A 19,491-nucleotide genomic window follows, 5' to 3' on the forward strand; every position below is an offset into this window, starting at 1 on the left:
GTATTCTATAAATTGTGAAAAAGTTAAATGTCGTATGAGTAAACAGGTTCAATTTCATGTGAATAGTGTGCAAAAGATTACGCACTATAAAAATCGTCTAGGTTGAAATACATGTCTTGATTCCGGAATTAAAATTGGTTCGAGTCCAAAGGATTAATAAGAGCCACTGTCTTACACCACTATGATTCTCATCCCGCAATAAGGAAATCGTGTTACAGGGAGGTTCACTGTAGTATTGTCGTGAAGTGCAACTTCGAATTTGAACATTTTCTGTGGTGGTGATCCACGTAGCGCAATCAGGTGTTGAAAGTCTCTGGAAAGGGATCGGGGCCTGCGCAGAGATCGCAGCCACCCTTCCTGTGCCCGGCGAGTTACCCCCGGCGGCACGTCTGAAACTCAAACTTCGTCGCATCGTCGAACCGGAACAGTCTCTCTCCTGATCACCGCAAACAGACCAACGGAACACCGTCGAAACGACGCGACCCGCACATGGCGCGAAACCTTTGACTCGAAAACGCCGGTGCGACGCGGAGCCGTCGCGACGATGCGACAGGTGGTGTCGCGACCAAACACCTATCCAAAGACCGCAGTTTCCACGATTTTCCCGGTTTCCCGGGCACGGCATACGTTTCCCGCGAATGCGTACAACGTCAGGTGAAACGAGCCCACGGGAACACAGCAACAATGTACGGCATGCTGTTGGAGAGCGTGCAGCACTTCGTCCAGGTAATTCTACTATGCAATGCATGCACGTGTCGCCGATACGCTTCCACCGGTTGCCTCGATACTTCTCGTTACGTTTCCATTCGGTTGTTTGTGATGCTACCCCTATTCTCGTTCCTCCCCTGCTTTTCTTCTGCATTCTGATTACTCTCTGGTAAAATTGAATACTTGTGCTTTCGTAGTTAAATGACCGATAAAAATTAACTTGAAAAGTAAATACAGAAACAGTTTTGTTTAATTGGATTAAAGCTGTTATGTGACAGAGGAGAATATTCCATTTTTTAACTGTTAAAGTGTATTAAACATTCCTAACAAACATGCACATTACATTTCTGCATTTACATTGTCACGAAACCTATGGAACGTCTATTTAACAGAAATAAATAAATAGTGAATTTACACTATACAAAACCTACTTTTTTATTTCAACTATATTACTGTGAAATATTAACAATTTTAACTTGAAAAATAGTATTCGAATAAAGACAGAGTTTGAGAATCGATATAATAAAAGAGCAAATGAAGTTAAAATAAAATAATTCATTAGTTAACTCGTGAATTAACAAGTTAGCTTAATGGTACTAAGAAAAATTACACGTTTCATAAAGGTAAATGCAGTAAGCAGAAAGATGAAAATCCAACTGGTATTTTGTGTATTTGTTTGGAAACCGAACTTTTGTCGCATCAGGTTTGATGTGTAACTGTAACTTTAGACAGAGTGGAACTTTTTCCTATATAAAACATATCGAGTAACTGCTGCAACTATCGGACCCATCGAAAAGGCGGATTTCGGATTCGTTATTCTGTAAATATTGCGCTACGATGAAAATTGAATTTTCTGGTCACATTCGTTGAGACAGGAAATTTATTTAAATCTCCGATTCTTGAAGCTCATCTGTAAAAGTTCGTTGCGAAATTTTGAGATTAATATTATAAATAGAAAATTCGGAATAGAGACTTAAACGTGGCAAATGCAATGATTCATTGGCCCTAAATGAATCACTCAAACGATAGTGAGAATAGAACAGAGAAGAGAAAGAGAATCGACACGAGCGAACTGGAAAGCACGTGCGCGACCAATATAATTAATCTTAATCAATTCAATTCGCGCCAATTAAACTGGTAATGAAAGTTCCTTTGGATGTAAGCGACACTTTTTATCTTGTTAAATTCAATTACATTTCATTGGCGATTGAACATTTTTAATGAATATCGAGTGTCACTTGTGAATATACATACAGCTCAAGAATCTTGATCTCGACGGGCGGCGAAGTTCCCTCCAGATTCAGGAGTTTCATGATCGAATTACATTCACGATCTTTTATGTGGAATATATGTAGAAAGATGAGACGTATCGTTATCTGTAGGGAAGGGTAATTTATACTATATGTGCAGTGGACATTACTTTTCCGATTCCGATTCTGATAAGTTATGATGACTTCGTAAAAACAAAATAGTACGAAGTCTTCTCGGGTTGAATGAACGTCGTTCGGGCAGTATATTGGCTGGAAAATAACAATTCTGGAAAAATTGCCAACACAGTACGTTAAACTCGATTTCCGAAGCTCCTGTTTACTATAGTGTGTTTCTAATCCGTCGTGAAAATTCGTTATTTATCAAGGCGTCTACAAATAATGAGTCGTTTGACAAAGATGTCACGTAATCGGCGAAGGAAATGGTTTGAAGGTACATACGCATTAATCGAAATATCTGAATATGAATGGACACAGACTTCCTTTCAGTGCAGCACCTTAATTGTACTGTAATGTTTTAAAAATAGAATACTTCTTCCGGTACTTCCGAACACCTGTTGACTTTTTTTTCTGTGCCATTGTCGCACGCGTTCCATTCGCTCGTAATCAAATACTCCGCAACAAGTTACTAACAAGGGAGGTTACAGTCGTAGCACGATATTTTAATGGAATGTTTGCACAATATAGAACTCAAAAAAAATATTTGACACGTATTTTGTTTTAGCTGTCGACATAAAGATTGGGGTTGAAAAATTTATTTTATTGAACGTCTCTTCTAGTGTAGATAGAATCTACATCTTTAGTTCAGAATGAATCTTTTAGCATTGACTGATTTTTTACAAAATATTATAATTTCTTTATGAAAAGTTACTTACAATTTAAATAACTTAGTTACAATCAGCTACAAATGGCTTAGTATTTTATTTCAAACGCATCTATTCAACAAAGTTTTGGTGCACGAAATTCTGAATTTCGAGCAATCAGAAAGTATCAACCGTGCTTAATTCAAGTGCTTTTACATTGCTAATTTAGACTGAACATATGGTTAATGATCAAACTAATGGCAGGGGCTCGTTTACGAGCACATCGTTCATCCGACACGCACACGTCACTAGAAGCCACCTAAACTTCAGTTATTAAACTAATAATGATCTGCTTCGGGAAATTCGCGTGACATTAGTGTGGGGACCATACTCACTTTCGTGATTAGAGTCATTACGTTGGGAGAAACATTGATTATTCTATGGAGAGCCAGAAACCGACTTGATCGTGGCAATCAATTTATCGTGGTATCAATTTATCGTGAACGTGTGGATGAAATCGCTTTTTGTACATTTATTATCCATCGTCACGATCCTAAAATTTATTTTTCCTTTAATTTTCACATTTCAGTTCATTTGGGTACACAAATTCTCCGTTCAATTAAAAACAATATTCACCTGTAACTTTCCTTCGTCAACAATTGAAACGCGTGTTTTTATCCCTTTAAAAATAAAATAGATTCATATGAACGTAAAACGGAAAATAAATAGTAATGAAATCAACAATGTATTATACTTTTAACAATCTCGAAGCTGGTATTATCATTATTGAAATGCCAAATTCATAAGAGCATGAAGATTTAGTTAACGTAAAACCAAGAGAAAGATTCTGAATTATTTATGTGAGACTCGGATTATCGTCCATCATAAATGATAAAGAGGATCTTTTATTCATTCTATCGTGCGTTCTACATACACTTTGCCATACGTTTAATACTACTAAGCTTTACACGTATTCCGGATCACGAACGAATCGTATTAATCCAGTTTGAGAGTTGGCGTAAAATTTTTCGTGAGGAACAGAGGGTGGAAAGGACAGGCAAGAAAATATTCCCTTGCGGCCAATAGATATGTCCTACCCTTCTGTATATCCTCTTCTCTTGCAGTTCTCAGTTAGTTTTATTGAAAAATCGATCATGAAGGTTTGAACCGCGAAACAGAAAAATAAAATCTCTCCATTTTATCCCATCGTTTTTGAATTTTCGAGCAGATTTCCTCGTGCAGGAATATCGGATTTTTCACAAACGCCGCCGATGCGAACATTTTACGGTCCAGTGACTGCGTAAATCGGGTATCCGTAACTCATAAAATAATGATTAACCCTGCCCGGTACTGAAAATACAAAACGAGGAAGTCAATTTTATTCAATTTCCGTTTCTGACAAATTGAAAAGATTTTTGCTTTGCACGAACATCCGCAGTCTAGGCATTACAGTTTTGTATTTCGTGCAGTCATTTTGGCCGACATTATTTTTGGCCGAAATTCCGCTGTTAAAAATGAACTTTTCGTTCCAGTTGGAGTATGGCGAAGAAGTTTGGCTGCAAGTTGTGGAGAAAGCTGATTGCAAGCACATGGTTTTCAACACGCGACAAATATACCCTGACGAGCTGATGACTAATTTGGCGGCGGCATTGGCAGCATTGAACGACGATTCCGTGGACAACGTGATGCGATTCTTCGGCAAATGTTTCGTAAGATATTTCAGCAACTTAGGGTAAGTGCCAATCAACTTCGTCGAAGTCTCCGTTTCACTTTGGGTCTTTCTGCATAATACAAATCCCTATTAATTGCAACAAACAGGAGTCAGAGAGGAATTTTGCGCAGTACAGCCTTGATCTAAGAAAAACCCTCGGGTCCGTGCTGTTTCTTACATCGTGTAGTTGTACTATTTGTGAACACGTTAAAGAATTTATCTGAAGTTAGTTTATGCCATTGAATCCACAGGGAGCTGTTAGTACATTGTGTATTTTGCTAGAGGCTGAATATGATACAGTATCATCGCTGATAACGACCACGGTTCGGCGAACGTTCTATTTAATTAGGAGTTTCATTAGTATTGATTAAATATAAGATTTCCGTTGTCGAGTAAACGAAGGCGTATTCTCTCAAACAAATTAGACGAAACATTTCATCATCCTCTTTAATCCGTAATACACATGACAATTTATTATGCTTTGTAGTCGCTGCACAGGAAGGCAGATACATTCGTACATCTGACTGTAGAAAGATAAAAATTCGATATATGTGTACAATTACTTTAATAACACCAGCAGAACCGTTCTGTTATTTTTGCAGGTACGTTTATACAATAAAGGCCACCGGTCGCTATTTCTGCGACTTTTTACAAAGCGTCGACAACATTCACATGCAAATGAGATTCACGTATCCGAAAATGAAAAGCCCTTCGATGTACACTACACACGTCGACAAGGATGGCGTAGTATTAATTTATCGGAGTACTAGACAAGGTTTCACACATTATTTTATGGGTAAGAGATGTTGATTTTTTCATGAGAACGTATTATACCTACAAAAAAGTTTGTTTATGCAACCAATAGGTACCGAGTTATTTTAAATTTTCAATAGTAGTCCTTTCTGGTTCACCCTGTGTACTTTTAATAAGAAAATTACATTTCGAGCTGTAAAAATTGATTAAGCGAATCACACGTCTACAGGTCAATTATTTCAAATAGCGGAAGACATTTACAAAACGAAATTGAACATCAGGGTGCTAGAAAGTTCGAATAATATCCCAGGGTCCAGGAGTGTGATGGTTAAATTTCGAATCGATTTCGATAATAGTGAATACGTAAGAAAATGGTTCAAACGATCTTGTCTCGATGTGTTGTCACAATTCACGTTCTAATGCTCGAAGTTTTTAGATCGCGAAGGATAACAAAATAAAGACGCCACTGGTGAAAGAGTTAGCACCAGTGTCCTGTACCTTTTTGTTACGACTGTTTCCGTTTGGGGTTGTGATAAACAAGGATATGCGTGTTCTCGGGGGCGGTGAAAGATTATTGCAAGCGTGGGGCGGCAGAGCATCCGTTCTGAACAAACACATCACGGAAATCTTCAAATTGCGCAGACCTAAAGGGATTTCGTTCACGTGGGGCAATGTGAGAAAATGATTTATGCAAACATTACATAACGCGTTGATAAAAATGCACGATATTATACATGATTTGTTTAAGCACTCGCTTACCCTAGTAGCACAAAATATTGTTTAAACATTTTTTTCAGATATCAAAATAATATTTTTTGAGCCACGCTTTTTAATATGAAAAAAATATTAGATGAGATATTATATACAGATACAGAAAACACGAAATAAATGTTAAAGAAATGTAAACTAAATATTCATCAAATATGAGAGAAATATTTAAAATATGTAAAGTAAATATTTAGAAAATATATACAATCAATATTTAAAAAATGTCAAATAAATATTTCTGTTATAATCTATGAATGATTAGTCCATATTTTTTAAACATTTATTTTACTTCTCTTTGTAACATTTTTAAAACATTTTAAAAACAGATTGGACCTCTTTTTAATATCGTATATGAATGTCTATACAATATTTCGTGCTACTTGGGTTAATCAATTAATTTATTTTCATTTGAATAAGAGGCATCCTCGTGTACCGATAATTCATCAAATCGCCAACCTCTATGTATAATGACGTGGTATACCTGCGCAGGTGATGTACTTGCATTCGGTGATGTTTGAATTAGAACTGATTCGATCGATCGATGGAAATACGAACTCTGACAATAATGCGAGTACAAGCTCGAGTTTGGACAGACGAGGGAGCCAGGGGGCTAGGAGCATTTTGTTGAAGGGTCAAATGAGATACTTGGAGGACATTAAGGCGATCATTTACTTGTGTAGCCCCTTGTAAGTACGAACAAGAACATTCCATTTGAATATTCAATTAAATAATAAATAAAAGCTCCACTGCTTCAGAAAAAGAAGTTATTATATAAAAGAAGATTTTTAAGCAACTTGTTGATACAATATAGACGGAGATTGAAAAAATGTTTCTATTTTATAAACATTTTTAATTCTCCCTTTGAAAAAAACTAATGTTTCTTTAAACACGTATAATAGTGGAATCGAAATAATCGAAAATACGGTTCAACAGAATCAACAGTTTGGACGAGCTTTTGAATATGGGTCTGTATTTGAACGATTTGAATCCCCACGGCCTGAGTCGGGAAATGTTTCTGGCCGGATGGCAACATTGCGGAAGGTACACAATCATCTTTCGATTTCGGATGAAATTAAATGATCTGCCACTCGACTGTGTTCGTTTCAGACTGGAAATGATGTTCGAAAGAGCAGAGCAGAGATCAACGGAGTTGGAGAACAGCTACGCGTTGCTGGACCGTTGGAAGAATAAAAGTGACGAACTTTTATATTCTATGATCCCTCAGACGGTGGCTGATCGTTTGAGAGCTGGCGAATGCCCTTTGAGCACTTGCGAGGTATGAGGAACCAATTTTTTCCGACTCTGGTCATGTTACAGTAAAATACGAGACTCGCTTGGTGCGAGTATGTTTTATGATGAAAGATATTTTATTTCATGAGCTCATTTCGATGGTTTCTCCATAGTCATTCGAGTCAATCTCCGTACTCTTCTGCGAGCTTTGCGATTTCAATTACTCGACCATCGAAGGTGCAATGGATATCGTTTCGTCGATGAATGCCGTTTTCTCGTGTTTCGACTCGTTAATGGACCAATTCAACGTGTACAAGGTAATTTCCACAGGCATTCCCGTGGCTCGTAACGCGTTATTTGATTGTCACGCGTTCCGACAGGTGGAAACAGTTGGTCGAATTTATATGGCTGCCAGCGGTGCACCCGATAGGACTGAAAATCACGCACAGAACATTGCAGATGTTTCGTTGCAATTGATAAAGCATGTGCAGTCGCTTAAATTGCCTTCCGGCCTTGACATACACATACGAATAGGTAATTTTGCACATGATATATTTTCAAAGCTTTTATTTAAATCAGTGAACATATTTACGGAGCTTCAAAATACGGGTGTAGGTATTATTTTCAACTAACAGAAACGATTAAAACAGGAAATAAATGTTTACACATATATCTCCTATATTTTATAGTAAAATTTTTAGTGCAATGTGCATTTTTCTGTGAGATCTGAAACTAGCTGGAGTGGATCCAAAAAGTATTTCAACACTTTTCATATTCGAATTGTGACAATTTCGTTAAAAATAATTTGATCAGAAATATTATAAACTGAAACATCTGTAAACATATCGAAAATCGAAAACCACCTTAAATTTTTTGATCTGTCAAATCTGTGGTAGATTCATTCAGAGAAATTTTTTCATGTTCTCACAGGCGATTTGATTGTAGCATTTTCGACGAAAAACGTGTCATCTCCTCGCGTGCTATATCGTGCACAAATATCCCAGAAAAAAATGAATGATGATCTGCGGAGCGTCAAGCTTTAAAACGAGTCCACATTAATGACTGTACTATATTTTTTTTAATGATATGATCACAGTTTAAATATAGACAATTTCTCGAGAATCGGAAATTTAGTGTTCAAACACTTTCCGGATCCACTTTATAACATGAAAGATCACGTCGACGATGGGATCGAAAAATTTTCGACGTTCTTCATGGAAGATACGAAAGATTCGATAAATCGCGAATGCAGTCGCGTACAAACGTGCTCTACTTTCTTAGGAATTCATTCAGGACCAGCTGTAGCAGGTGTTGTTGGCATCAAAGTGCCGAGATATTGCTTCTTCGGGGACACGGTGAATACTGCCTCAAGAATGCAGACAACTAGCACGGTGAGTTCACTTTCGCTGTATTTTGAGTAGGGAAAGATCAAAGAAGAATAGTTTGATCGTAAATTGATCTTGATCTATCGAAACGATGAACAAATTTCTTGTCAAGCAATATATCAGATGATTGCATAAGTTCGTGCCCGATTTTACAATAAAATTCAATGGTTAAATTTTACAGAATACAGCTTTATTAATCAATTACATAATCACCATTCTTTTTAAAAAAGAACCTAACCCCACACCATTCTTTTCTAAAAAGAATGGTGACTAAAATTAAACCATTAATTTCATTTTCAAATCGAGCACGAACTTATGCAATCGTTTCATACATGTTTTTCGACATCTACGTAATCACGTTATTTAAATGAATTACAAAATGAATTTTTGAATAAAATTTTCAGGAAAAATATTTTTCTATTTAAAAAATCGGTTTTCCTCATTAATAAACTACATATTTCAGTTCCCTATCAAACTTCTGATATGAGCAATGCTTCAAGATACCAATAAAGGTCCAACAGTTGTCTAATTATCATTGAAATTGCATAAACATTCTATTGTCCCCATAAATTCTGTGTCACAGCCAGGGAAGGTACATATCTCAGCAGACACGAAAGCACTATTACCCGAAGATCGTTACTGCATTGACTCACGCGGTGTAGTTTCCGTCAAGGTTCGTATCGCAAGTCCGATTCTCTTGTCGCGAAACGCGTGATATCAAAATGATTGTTAAACCATAGGGAAAGGGCAACATGGAGACCTATTGGTTATGCGAAATAGCGGAAACGAACGTCCAACAGACGGCAGAAGAAGCGACACAACCCGAAGGACTTCTAGTTACTGATATTTAGCGCGGAGCAGAAACTACGTTTAGAAACAGATCGCATTGTTTCACGCTTTTGCAATTAAACGGTCCAGTACGCTCGTTGCTCGAGATCAATTAATGCAAAAGTAACGCGAGCCAATATTCGTTTGATCGATTTAACAACAGATCCCAAGGGTTTAATCGTTATTAAATAATGTAATTGTAGTATAATTTTATTTGTAGAATTTTACCCGAATTCCTGCAATGATTAACTGTTTTGACTTGCGCCATTTTTGCATTAAATTTTTAAAAATAAAGTAAAGCCTTGTTCTAAGAAAAACCCTCGGACCGCGCTCTTTTTTAACCGACTTCGAAAAAGGAGAAGTCTGTATTCTCAATTCGATTTGTATGTGCCTATTTTCGCTTTTTTTTCTATGTGTGTTCACCGATTACGCCGAGATGGATGGACCAATCGGAACGAAACCTTTTACATCTTGCATTTTTTATTCCGTACGATTTTATTTGCGAAAAATGAATTATTAACCGACTTCGAAAAAGGAGGAGATTACTCATTTCATATATGTTCACCGATTACTCCAAGATGGATGGACCCATCAGGACGAAATTAAGACCGAAAAACCATCCTACGGTGTTCTACAAATTCTGCTCGTTCCACTAAAAAGCGTGAAATAAAAAATTTTTATAAATAAAATTAAACCGACTTCGAAAAAACGCAGTAAAAAGTGCGCTAAAAAGTATGAAATAATTTCCATTTAATTTATGTGAATACACACGAACTTAAATACAATACAATCTTTTCGGAGACCGCATAAAATTGAACATTTTCGACACTGGATATTATGAAAATCCTTAAATTCTTCTACAGGCTTTCACATGTTAATGTATCTTCTCTTCCCACCTACGGATTTCCAAGTCCGCCATATTCCAATGAAATCATAATCAGCAATATCTGTCATTTTGAAAATTTTCAATTTTGCGCCGCCTCCGAAAAGATTGTCTTGTATTTAAGTTCGTGTATATTCACATAAATTAAATGGAAATTATTTCATACTTTTTAGTGCGTTTCGAAGTCTGTTTAATTAAATCGTGTAGTTATACTATTTGTTACTTCGCCGGACGTAGGAAAGTTAGTTATTATAAGTAAATGCTTGAACACCATTTCCATGATTTGTATAAATTTATTTAAATATGCGCTATAAATATCGAATGAATACTATGATCGGACCATTAACGCAAGCTTATACTGTCATTTCTCTAGCAACATTTTCTCACTGTTTTCGCATACAGTTTTTCACGACGTTTTGAAGAATTGTTATTTTTGTAACATAATAAATAGAGTTATTGTTATTAGTACAAGTACTATCGCTACGCCTCGTAACCAACGCAACGAGTTCCGTAATCTCACAAGTGTGTTGAGAGTATTAAATAACAACCTGTTCCGATTTCCATAATGTTGCGGCGCTATCCGAACTCGTGATCTCTCGTTCGCTCGTCGCAGCGTGAAATGTTTAATAGAAATAATGAGTATTGCACTCTATATACAATGCGAAAAGTATTGAAACACTACGTTTCTGATTCTCGAAAGGTTATCGATATTTAAATTGTGGCAATTTCGTAAGAACTAATACTACATTTGTTCTCATTTTAAAAATTCCAAAAATTGTGCGATCCTTTTTTACGAAATCATCACAGTTTAAATGTGGCCAATTCTTCGAGAATTGGGTATTTAGTACTCAAGCACAAGTACAAGTTTTAGCCACTTCGAAACGAATGCAGAATTTCGCAGAGTATTTTTCTCTAGTTATTGTATAACCAGCAAAGAGTATTTTGTAACGTAAAGGAAGTTAAATGTTGATGATATATTTATATTAATGGGACAGATCACCAAAATCGATTTGAGATAAATGGCCCTTTTATTGACCATTAAAAACGTACTTATCTTTTGGTGAAATATTGATATCGTTAGTGGTTCTGCTGTCCAAGTTTTTCTAACTTTATAATGAAGCTTATGTTAGGCTCGATACAGCCTTCGTCTACCTATTTGTATGAATTGTAAGATTGAAAAAGGACATTGTCTTTTCGTTATGTAATAAATAGCTTCAAAGATATCTACCCTAATTTCAATTACCGAATGAATCAGAAGATGGAATGCTTAAATGTTTGTATGCAATGTCTAATAACAAGAATTGGAGAAACTGGTTGACAACATGATCACTAAAGGGACATTTGTCTTACGTCTGCAGACGAATAATCACCGCCTCGTTACAGTGTCTGCGGTATAACTGACATTATGCACGAAACAATTGGCCCTGTCAGAGCCATGTGCTGGTGTCGGGAAAGGTACGTGAGTTTTCACCGAAATTCCAAGTCGGAACAAACAGAGAAAGTTCCGGAGACTTTCTTTCTCATACGTTCGATATTACGAGCCTTGACTCGGAGTACGTGCCTTAATTTTCAATTGTTTCGTCAGCAATATATATATGTCGTGGCCCATCAACAAAAGAACACCACTTTGTCCGACTTGTGTCCCTTAACACTAAACCTACCGAGCTCGTACATGTTGCCTCATAAAAATAACAAGATTAAATTTCTTTGAACTTTGTACGATTCGTATTATAATATCTGCACTGCTAAATATATTAGTGTAATCATTTACCACGAAAGCAGCTTTATAATTTCGATAATTGTGAAATAAAAAATCTGGAACCGGTCATTTGACCGGTGGTGATAGGTTTAGTGTTAAAAATTGTATAGTGCATCTGTTGATGGCAATAGTTGTGTAATGATATCTATTAAATGTTAGACAAAACTCGTTAACGTGGAAAATAAATAAATAAGGAGACTCGAAATTCTCCCCGCCATGTTTGCTCTTATCTAAACGACTAGACTGCGGAAGTATATGCAAATGTTTTTGCAGGAATAAATTAAATAACTCAGATTTCTTAATGAACGTGCTCGGCGATTAAAGAATCTCAAAAATATTATTCACTTTGCATATCTTCCGAATTCTGCATGTTTTTGCATATTCTGCATACTCCGCAACTTCCTGCGTACACAGAATTCGTTCCGAAATTATAGTTAGAATATTGTTAGAGTCTCAAATTCTCGCCATTCTGCGCTGTAACAACTGCACTGTTACGATCGATTCAACACTAATTATGCGCAACGAGCGTGCCATGCTAAAATACGTTGTACATATAATGGTTAATAGTTTACGCAACTATCGAAGAGTGCTAACCACCAAACTGTTTATAATTTTATAAACATGATTTTATACTTAATTTATGCGAATTTTGTGCATCATTAATTTTGCACATTCTGTTCTTTGTTTGTGCTAGCCACAAAACTATTTATAATTTTATAAACATGATGATCTTATACTTTTTAAATTTGATTTCACGCTATTTGATTTTTACATGAATTTTGTGCATCATTAATTTTGCACATCCTGTTGTTTGCTGTGCAAATAGTTGGCATACTCGCTCCGTATTATGGTTGTATAATGTACATATATGTATACTTCCACAGTCTAGTAACTTCGTAATGAACCGCGCCACTCCAATCCGTCTGTGTGGATGTAAACTTCCGAGAACATTTGGAATAATCCTCGAATTCTTTAAGCTTCCGGATTTAAATAATCCGCGTTACGTTGGATATTATGGTGAACCGTGTCCTCGCAGCGTCAGGACGGCTGAGTATTATGTCAGTGATGAATGTTTTTCATCCCCCCGATTCGATTAACATCAACAGTAACAGGCGTCCATGGTGTTGCGGCTGATCCATGTTAGATATCGATTCACTCTGCTATAAACGCCGGGGTAACCTGGCCTTGCGCATCCTTCACCCCAGGATACAACCCCTGCGAACGTTATCGTAGGTTTACGGTAATGCGTCGACATACGCGACGGAGTTTGCGTTGGTAAATTATCTTCGATATATAAAAAATGGCACCTTGGAGAAACGTCTCCATAGCGAAAAGATTAACAGTTAATCGATAGAACGTGGTACTCACCAACTATATGATAAATGTTGTCGTTGGCGATATGTAATGGACCACCGCTGTCGCCCTAATAACACAAAGTGGAGGAATAAATTGATAGCCGGTTCATTGAACGTTAGAAATCAAGGTTCTGTGTACAAAAATGATAACTGCGTGTGCGTGTGCGTGTGTGTGTGTGTGTGTGTGGTATGAATAATGTGCAGTAATATTACTAAGGAATACTGCTGATCCATTTTGTTGTTAATTACCTGACACGAGTCCTTCGCTCCCTCTTTGTAACCAGCGCAGAGCATATTGTCCGTGATCCTTCGCGATGGATATTTCGTATTACGACATTCAGTGTTCGTGAGTATGGGCACATGAACTTCCTGTAAAGTTTGAGAAATGGGACCGGATTCCTCGATCGCGCCCCATCCGGTTACTATGGCCTTTACGCCGGCGAAAGTTTTCTCTGGGGAAGACGTACAATTTCGTAACTTCCATGCGACGAATTATATTGGATCCAAAACAGTATAAATACAGTAAAATCTTGGTCTAAGAAAAACCCTCGGGCCCGTGCTGTTTCTTAGGTCGTGTACGTAGAAAAGTAGTAGCGCGTGTAAACATTTACTGCAGCGGTTTCTAACTTTTATGCTACTACATATGACTCCATGAAAAAATTTTTTTCCGCCCCTCCCTACCTTTTATGTTTTTAATAGATATAATTATATAGCGCACACGCGCAGAAACGGTTGTGGAGGGGATAGGCAATTTGCTTAGATTCTAAAACTCCCATTTTCTTAGATCAACGCTTTACTATAATAAAAAAATATGAAACCGGCCGAGGTAGGTTAGTATTAATTAGTTACTCATTTGATTGACAATATAAAGGTTAAACCAATGATTTTTAAGAAATATTATTTTACCTTTTTCCGGGAGGCATGCAGGTCTCATTTTCCCTTCAAATTCTATGGACTCGGTCAATCTGACTAGGGCAATGTCGTTGTTATAGTTGTACGTTGAATAGCCACTGTGTTTCATCACACTGTCAACCATAAACGTTCGCGCGTCGGCTTCTGTCGTGTTTCGATTGTGCACCAATATCCGAACCGACATGAGTTTCGGATCGAACCTGATTAAGGTATGAATATAGAATGAATATTTAAAAAATACAAAACCATCGACAATTTTCACCCGATAAAAGAAATTGTCTCTTTAATATTTTTGATATTGAAATGATTAGCTTGCGATTCATTTGAGACAATGTTGAGTTACTTTTAAATCGCGTTGTACGAGAACAATGATGCTCCGACAGGAAAAGTAGTTAAAACAGACAGTGAAGTCACCTGTCAACGCAATGTGCTGCAGTTAATACATAGCGAGAGTTTATAATCGATCCACCACAATAGAATCGTCCTCTAAACATCATTAATGCCATCCATGGATATTGATTAACTTGCGTCTCAGTGCCGCCCACTATTCGCCTTTGTGTATTTGTCAGCCCGCATTCTATGAAATAACATAATACAATTAATTTATTACTTTCAACATTGGATGTTACTTCAAACGTCAAACAAAATACTTTAGAATTTTTTATGTTCAAAAAGATTATAGGAATGAATTCGCTTAGAAGTAAAAATTTCAATTAATAGGAAAAATATATCTTACTGCAAGGAGGACATTTTTTATTAGTATTTGCTGGCGGTGGACGTCGAGTTGTTGTTGTTGTTGTGGCTGGCACTGGCACTCCTATGACACCATACAGCCATTCCCAAAAATTTTTGTCGTCTGCCGTCGTCGCGTTATTCAAGGTGACCTCTGGTTTCTCTATGACTGCTGCTTGTGCATCCTACAGTAAATATTCATTTTCATTATTAAAAGTTTTAATTGAATCGGGACGAGCGCGAAGAACAAGCATGGTATTAAGTTAGTAAACTAGTTAAATTAATTTAAGAGAGGGACGAGATTAGGAAATCGTGTCTCTGAAAATGATAAGTAATTATCATGAATAATGCGTACTATTCTCGTTTAATAAGCTGTATAGGAATATTCAGATAAGTCTGGATTTTTATGGAGTCTTTTTATTGAAATCAAAATGTACCACGTCACTTACGAAACTAAGAGTTAGTGAAAAGATATTATCTCTCTTAATAATTTTAACCCTACTCATTTATGTTATAAATGTCATTGCCACCGAAATTTATAAAACACTAAGTCAATATTTTATAATATCGACATAAATTATTATCCTGTACTGAATAAGAATATAATAAAAATTGTTCTTATGTAAAATAGCTATAAAAAAATTACGAATTTGTTAGTTTCCCAGTAAATAAAGTAGCAAAATTCTTAATTATTAATTTCATATGGCAGGAGTATTAGTATTGGGTTGGAAAGAAAGTTCGTAGCGTTTTCAAATTGAGAATCGAGGATAAAATTAAGGTATTTATTCATGTTTATTCAATAATACGAGAAGTTACCTCGAAAATGGGAAAAAGTAATGGAAAAGAATGGAAAATATGTGATTGAATAAATCTATGAATAAATATCTGAATATTAGCTATCAATTTTAATTTACAAACGCTACGAACTTTCGTTCGAACCCAATATTATCCTGAAACAGTTACCTCCTCGCAGTTGATGTTACGCGTCACCGCGACCAGGACAAGGATACAAACTAACGATCGAATCCACATTTTTTATCACCGAACACTATGATTCTTCCCAGTTGCACACGATAGCGATACTGTCGATAACCGCGTCGCACTCCGAATAAAAGAAGCCAGCGAGTTCAATCGGCGGACAATACACTTCCTACCAAGACGGCGTACACTTTCACACAAGTCTTCGATTCAGCGTCACATCTATATTTATACGGAATACTGGACTGGCGAGTAGTCCAAGTGAAAATTTAGGCTAACCGTATGTAAATTTCCTGCCGGGCGAATTTTATCGACGGGCCCCGAAGATCTTCGTACCTGCCGAAGATTTCGGTTCGCCATGGATGGTGGAGGCTCTTGGCCACCTCGCTGGAGGTGATTCACCTTTACGTTGTTTTTCATGATCCTTTCTAGGCACCAAAAAAAGGACGACCACGTACAATGCTTGATTAACACGTTCGACAGCGAAACCAGTTTCTCGTTTCGTGGTGGCCTGCGGAACTTTGTTGATTAACCCTTTTAGAAGCTTATATAACTTTTTTAATTAGTCCATCTTATTGGACTCAAATTTGATCGACTTATATGCATAGTTTAACCCTTTGCACTCGGAGATATTTTAACTCGAAAATTAAACAGTTCTTCCGACCTAGAAAAATTCCATATCCTATATAATTTTTTCATTTTATGAATATAAAATTGATGTAATACCTCGTACGATAATCAAGTGTTTAGTAATTGATTAGATACTGACATATTTAATAATGTAAACAATGTTTTGAATAATGGTACTAAGGGTTAAAATAATGAACGAGTTCTGTGCAAAATTAATTGCAGATGTGTACAATTGTTACATTTATGATGATCGGCAGTGTTGGGCAAATTTTATTTCAAATAATAAATAAACGTGTGATTTTAATTGCAAATAATAACTAAACTTTTTATTTAAATAAAAGTAATTTGAATAATTCCAAAAGTGATCTATTTATTATTTCTTATTTGCAAATAAAATTATTATTTAGATCGAGGTGGAAATCAAATAAATAGTTTTTGCCACGTTTTTATTAGCTCGCTTTTTAATATACAATGAACACGTGCGCGTTTTTTGTCTGCTATAGCAACCTTTTCAGATATACCACCAGTGGTAAAAATACAATTTAATTTATTATTTTAAATAGTTCTATTTAGACTTGCTCAAATAATTATTCTTGCTTTTTATTTGAATATCCAAATAACAAATAACTTATTTAAATGTTTATTTAAATAAATTTATTTATTGCCCAACACTGACAATCGGGTTATTGCGTCCTGTAAAAACATCAGCAAAATTTGTAAAAATAAATAAACAAAAATCAGTATTTTACGTACTAGAGTATCTACAATTAGAGCTATCTGAAAATTACTATGAATCCGATTATTGACTTATTTCTATGCATATTATAAAATAGTGAACAAGTTCTTTGCAAAATTAATTGCAGAAGTGTACAAGTGTTACATTTATGACGTTCTGGTCATTGTGACCTGTAGAAACGTCAGCAGAATTTGTAAAAATAAATAAACAAAAATCAGTATTTTATTATGTGCGACGTAGAAAATTACAATAACGCACAATCGCAGGTTCGCGTGCTAGAGTATCTACAACTAGAGCTATCCGAAGATTATGTACTATGAATTCGATAATCGCAACAATAATTCATCGTAATAGACATAACGAGGTAACCATTACAGTAGACGACTCGGAAATTATCTTGCCCCTGAAAAAAGGCCGAAATCATGGCTACGATCTGACCCTGGTGATAAGCTGAAATAAGGCAAGGCTTCTGAAAACATTACTCATACGTTGTGACAACAAAGCAATGGCCCACCCGCATGAGGGTAATGTGACCCATATACCTTGACCCACTGTCATGGGTTACAGAGGTAAGATACACACCTCTGTCCTACATCATCTTATCGTTCCTCTCAACGTTAACTAGAACTTCGATAACTCGACTTGTGTACATGGTAATCCTGTCAACGAGTCACCGAGTATCTTTATTGTCTTTTTCACGACTGAACTGATTCTTTTTTCATAAAAACACTTGACAGATCAGTCTTACGAAACGTTCATTTATATCTTCAGAAATTGTTACACAGTGTACAGGTAATTTCCATTAATAAATAAATTTGCTACAGTATTGCACTGTCTGGTATAAAATTTGCTATATAATAATATTACAACATGTAACACACAACATTTTTTGACTTTCCGAAATTCTTTGATTTTTTACTCCTTTCAGAACCAAATAAGTTAAATTTTACCATTTAAAATAATGTGTACACAATGAATACATTTAATATAATTAATAGACCGCGGATCTTTATGAAAAATAAAAATATTTTGCAATAATTTTTGACAGCAGGAGCTTAATAAAAATTCACTTCATCCCTTAATAGATTTTTTACATTGAAAAGATCATAACAATATTCTTGGATTTTTCTAATCTTTCACTGTTTTACATTTCATCCAGTCAATTTCTTCATAAATGCATAAAAATCCGCAGTCTAATAATTAAACTTCGTATAATATTTTACACGAACTTTCTAACAGTGATATTAAATTAGATGTGTGTACAAATACGGAAATATGGAACTTCTAGATGAACCATGATTTCCAGAAATCATGTTGTCCAGTTTCTCAGGAGCGGTCGAGACGTGCCAGTATAAATCACGAACGAATACATTCAAATATGTATATGCTGAGCGTCGATGTTCAGAATTAACATTGAGACAAAACCAAAACACATTGAGAAACACGTAGGCCATTACGATAGGAGGGTATATACGCATAAATTATCCAACACTCTCCTGCACGATAACAATTCTCCCGCTTTTACATCTTACAGCACCATCCGATAAACGCGTGCGTTTCTCAACATCATTTAACGATGCAAGTGTTACTTGCATGTCTGTTCTTCAAATTGTGCATATGAATCGTATTGCACAAAACACTAACAAGGAAAGTGATCGAACCTGTCAATTCGAAAAATTATGAAACTTTGCACACCAGTAGAGTATTCCCCTACAATATCGTGTCTGACTCGTGATGGAAATTCTGAACAGAGTCTAATAAATACATGTATGCTACTAATTTCCTTTAAACCGAAATAAAATTCCACCTTGGTTTTGTTATTGTACAGCTATTGAAGAATATATAAAAAATATGTAACTATTTTTTAGGAAAGTATACGAACTACAAAAAAGTTCTGATCACTCAAACCGTAAAATAAATCGTAGGGCAAGGGGTTAAAGGGGTGAAATTAGCCCATGAAAAAATTGCAATATTTTTCCTTTCACCGTTTTAGAAATGTTCTTTATTTGCTGATAAATAGACTGCGGATCTTTCTGAATTTACAGCAAAATT

The 19,491-nt window shown here is 35.9% G+C and overlaps 2 protein-coding genes across 3 annotated transcripts; one reads left to right on the forward strand and one right to left on the reverse strand.

The window, feature by feature from the left end:
- The first annotated feature begins 376 nt into the window (after positions 1-376).
- On the forward strand, positions 377-14,412 carry LOC143210774 (soluble guanylate cyclase 89Db-like). 2 transcript variants are annotated; one of them, XM_076427958.1, is made up of 13 exons: positions 377-726; positions 4,312-4,511; positions 5,093-5,286; positions 5,473-5,606; positions 5,680-5,916; positions 6,501-6,697; positions 6,945-7,052; positions 7,119-7,287; positions 7,415-7,558; positions 7,622-7,775; positions 8,535-8,632; positions 9,210-9,299; positions 9,367-14,412. In XM_076427958.1, exons 1-13 carry the CDS (start codon positions 685-687, stop codon positions 9,475-9,477), a joined length of 1,878 nt encoding a protein of 625 aa, XP_076284073.1. In that variant the 5' UTR covers positions 377-684; the 3' UTR covers positions 9,478-14,412. The 2 variants fall into 2 exon arrangements, with proteins under 2 accessions (XP_076284073.1, XP_076284072.1); XM_076427957.1 differs by having other exon boundaries at positions 379-726; positions 8,523-8,632; positions 9,367-14,411.
- Positions 10,586-16,622, reverse strand: LOC143210782 (trypsin-1-like). Its single transcript, XM_076427975.1, has 7 exons — positions 16,059-16,622; positions 15,100-15,280; positions 14,778-14,940; positions 14,358-14,563; positions 13,701-13,903; positions 13,465-13,519; positions 10,586-13,311 (listed from the first exon to the last, which is right to left on the reverse strand). The coding sequence occupies exons 1-7, from the start codon at positions 16,125-16,127 to the stop codon at positions 13,196-13,198; spliced, it is 993 nt and encodes a 330-aa protein (XP_076284090.1). The 5' UTR covers positions 16,128-16,622; the 3' UTR covers positions 10,586-13,195.
- Positions 16,623-19,491: the final 2,869 nt, after the last annotated feature.

The sequence above is a fragment of the Lasioglossum baleicum genome, chromosome 7 (assembly GCF_051020765.1).
Source record: "Lasioglossum baleicum chromosome 7, iyLasBale1, whole genome shotgun sequence".
NCBI classification, from domain to species: Eukaryota; Metazoa; Arthropoda; class Insecta; order Hymenoptera; family Halictidae; genus Lasioglossum; species Lasioglossum baleicum.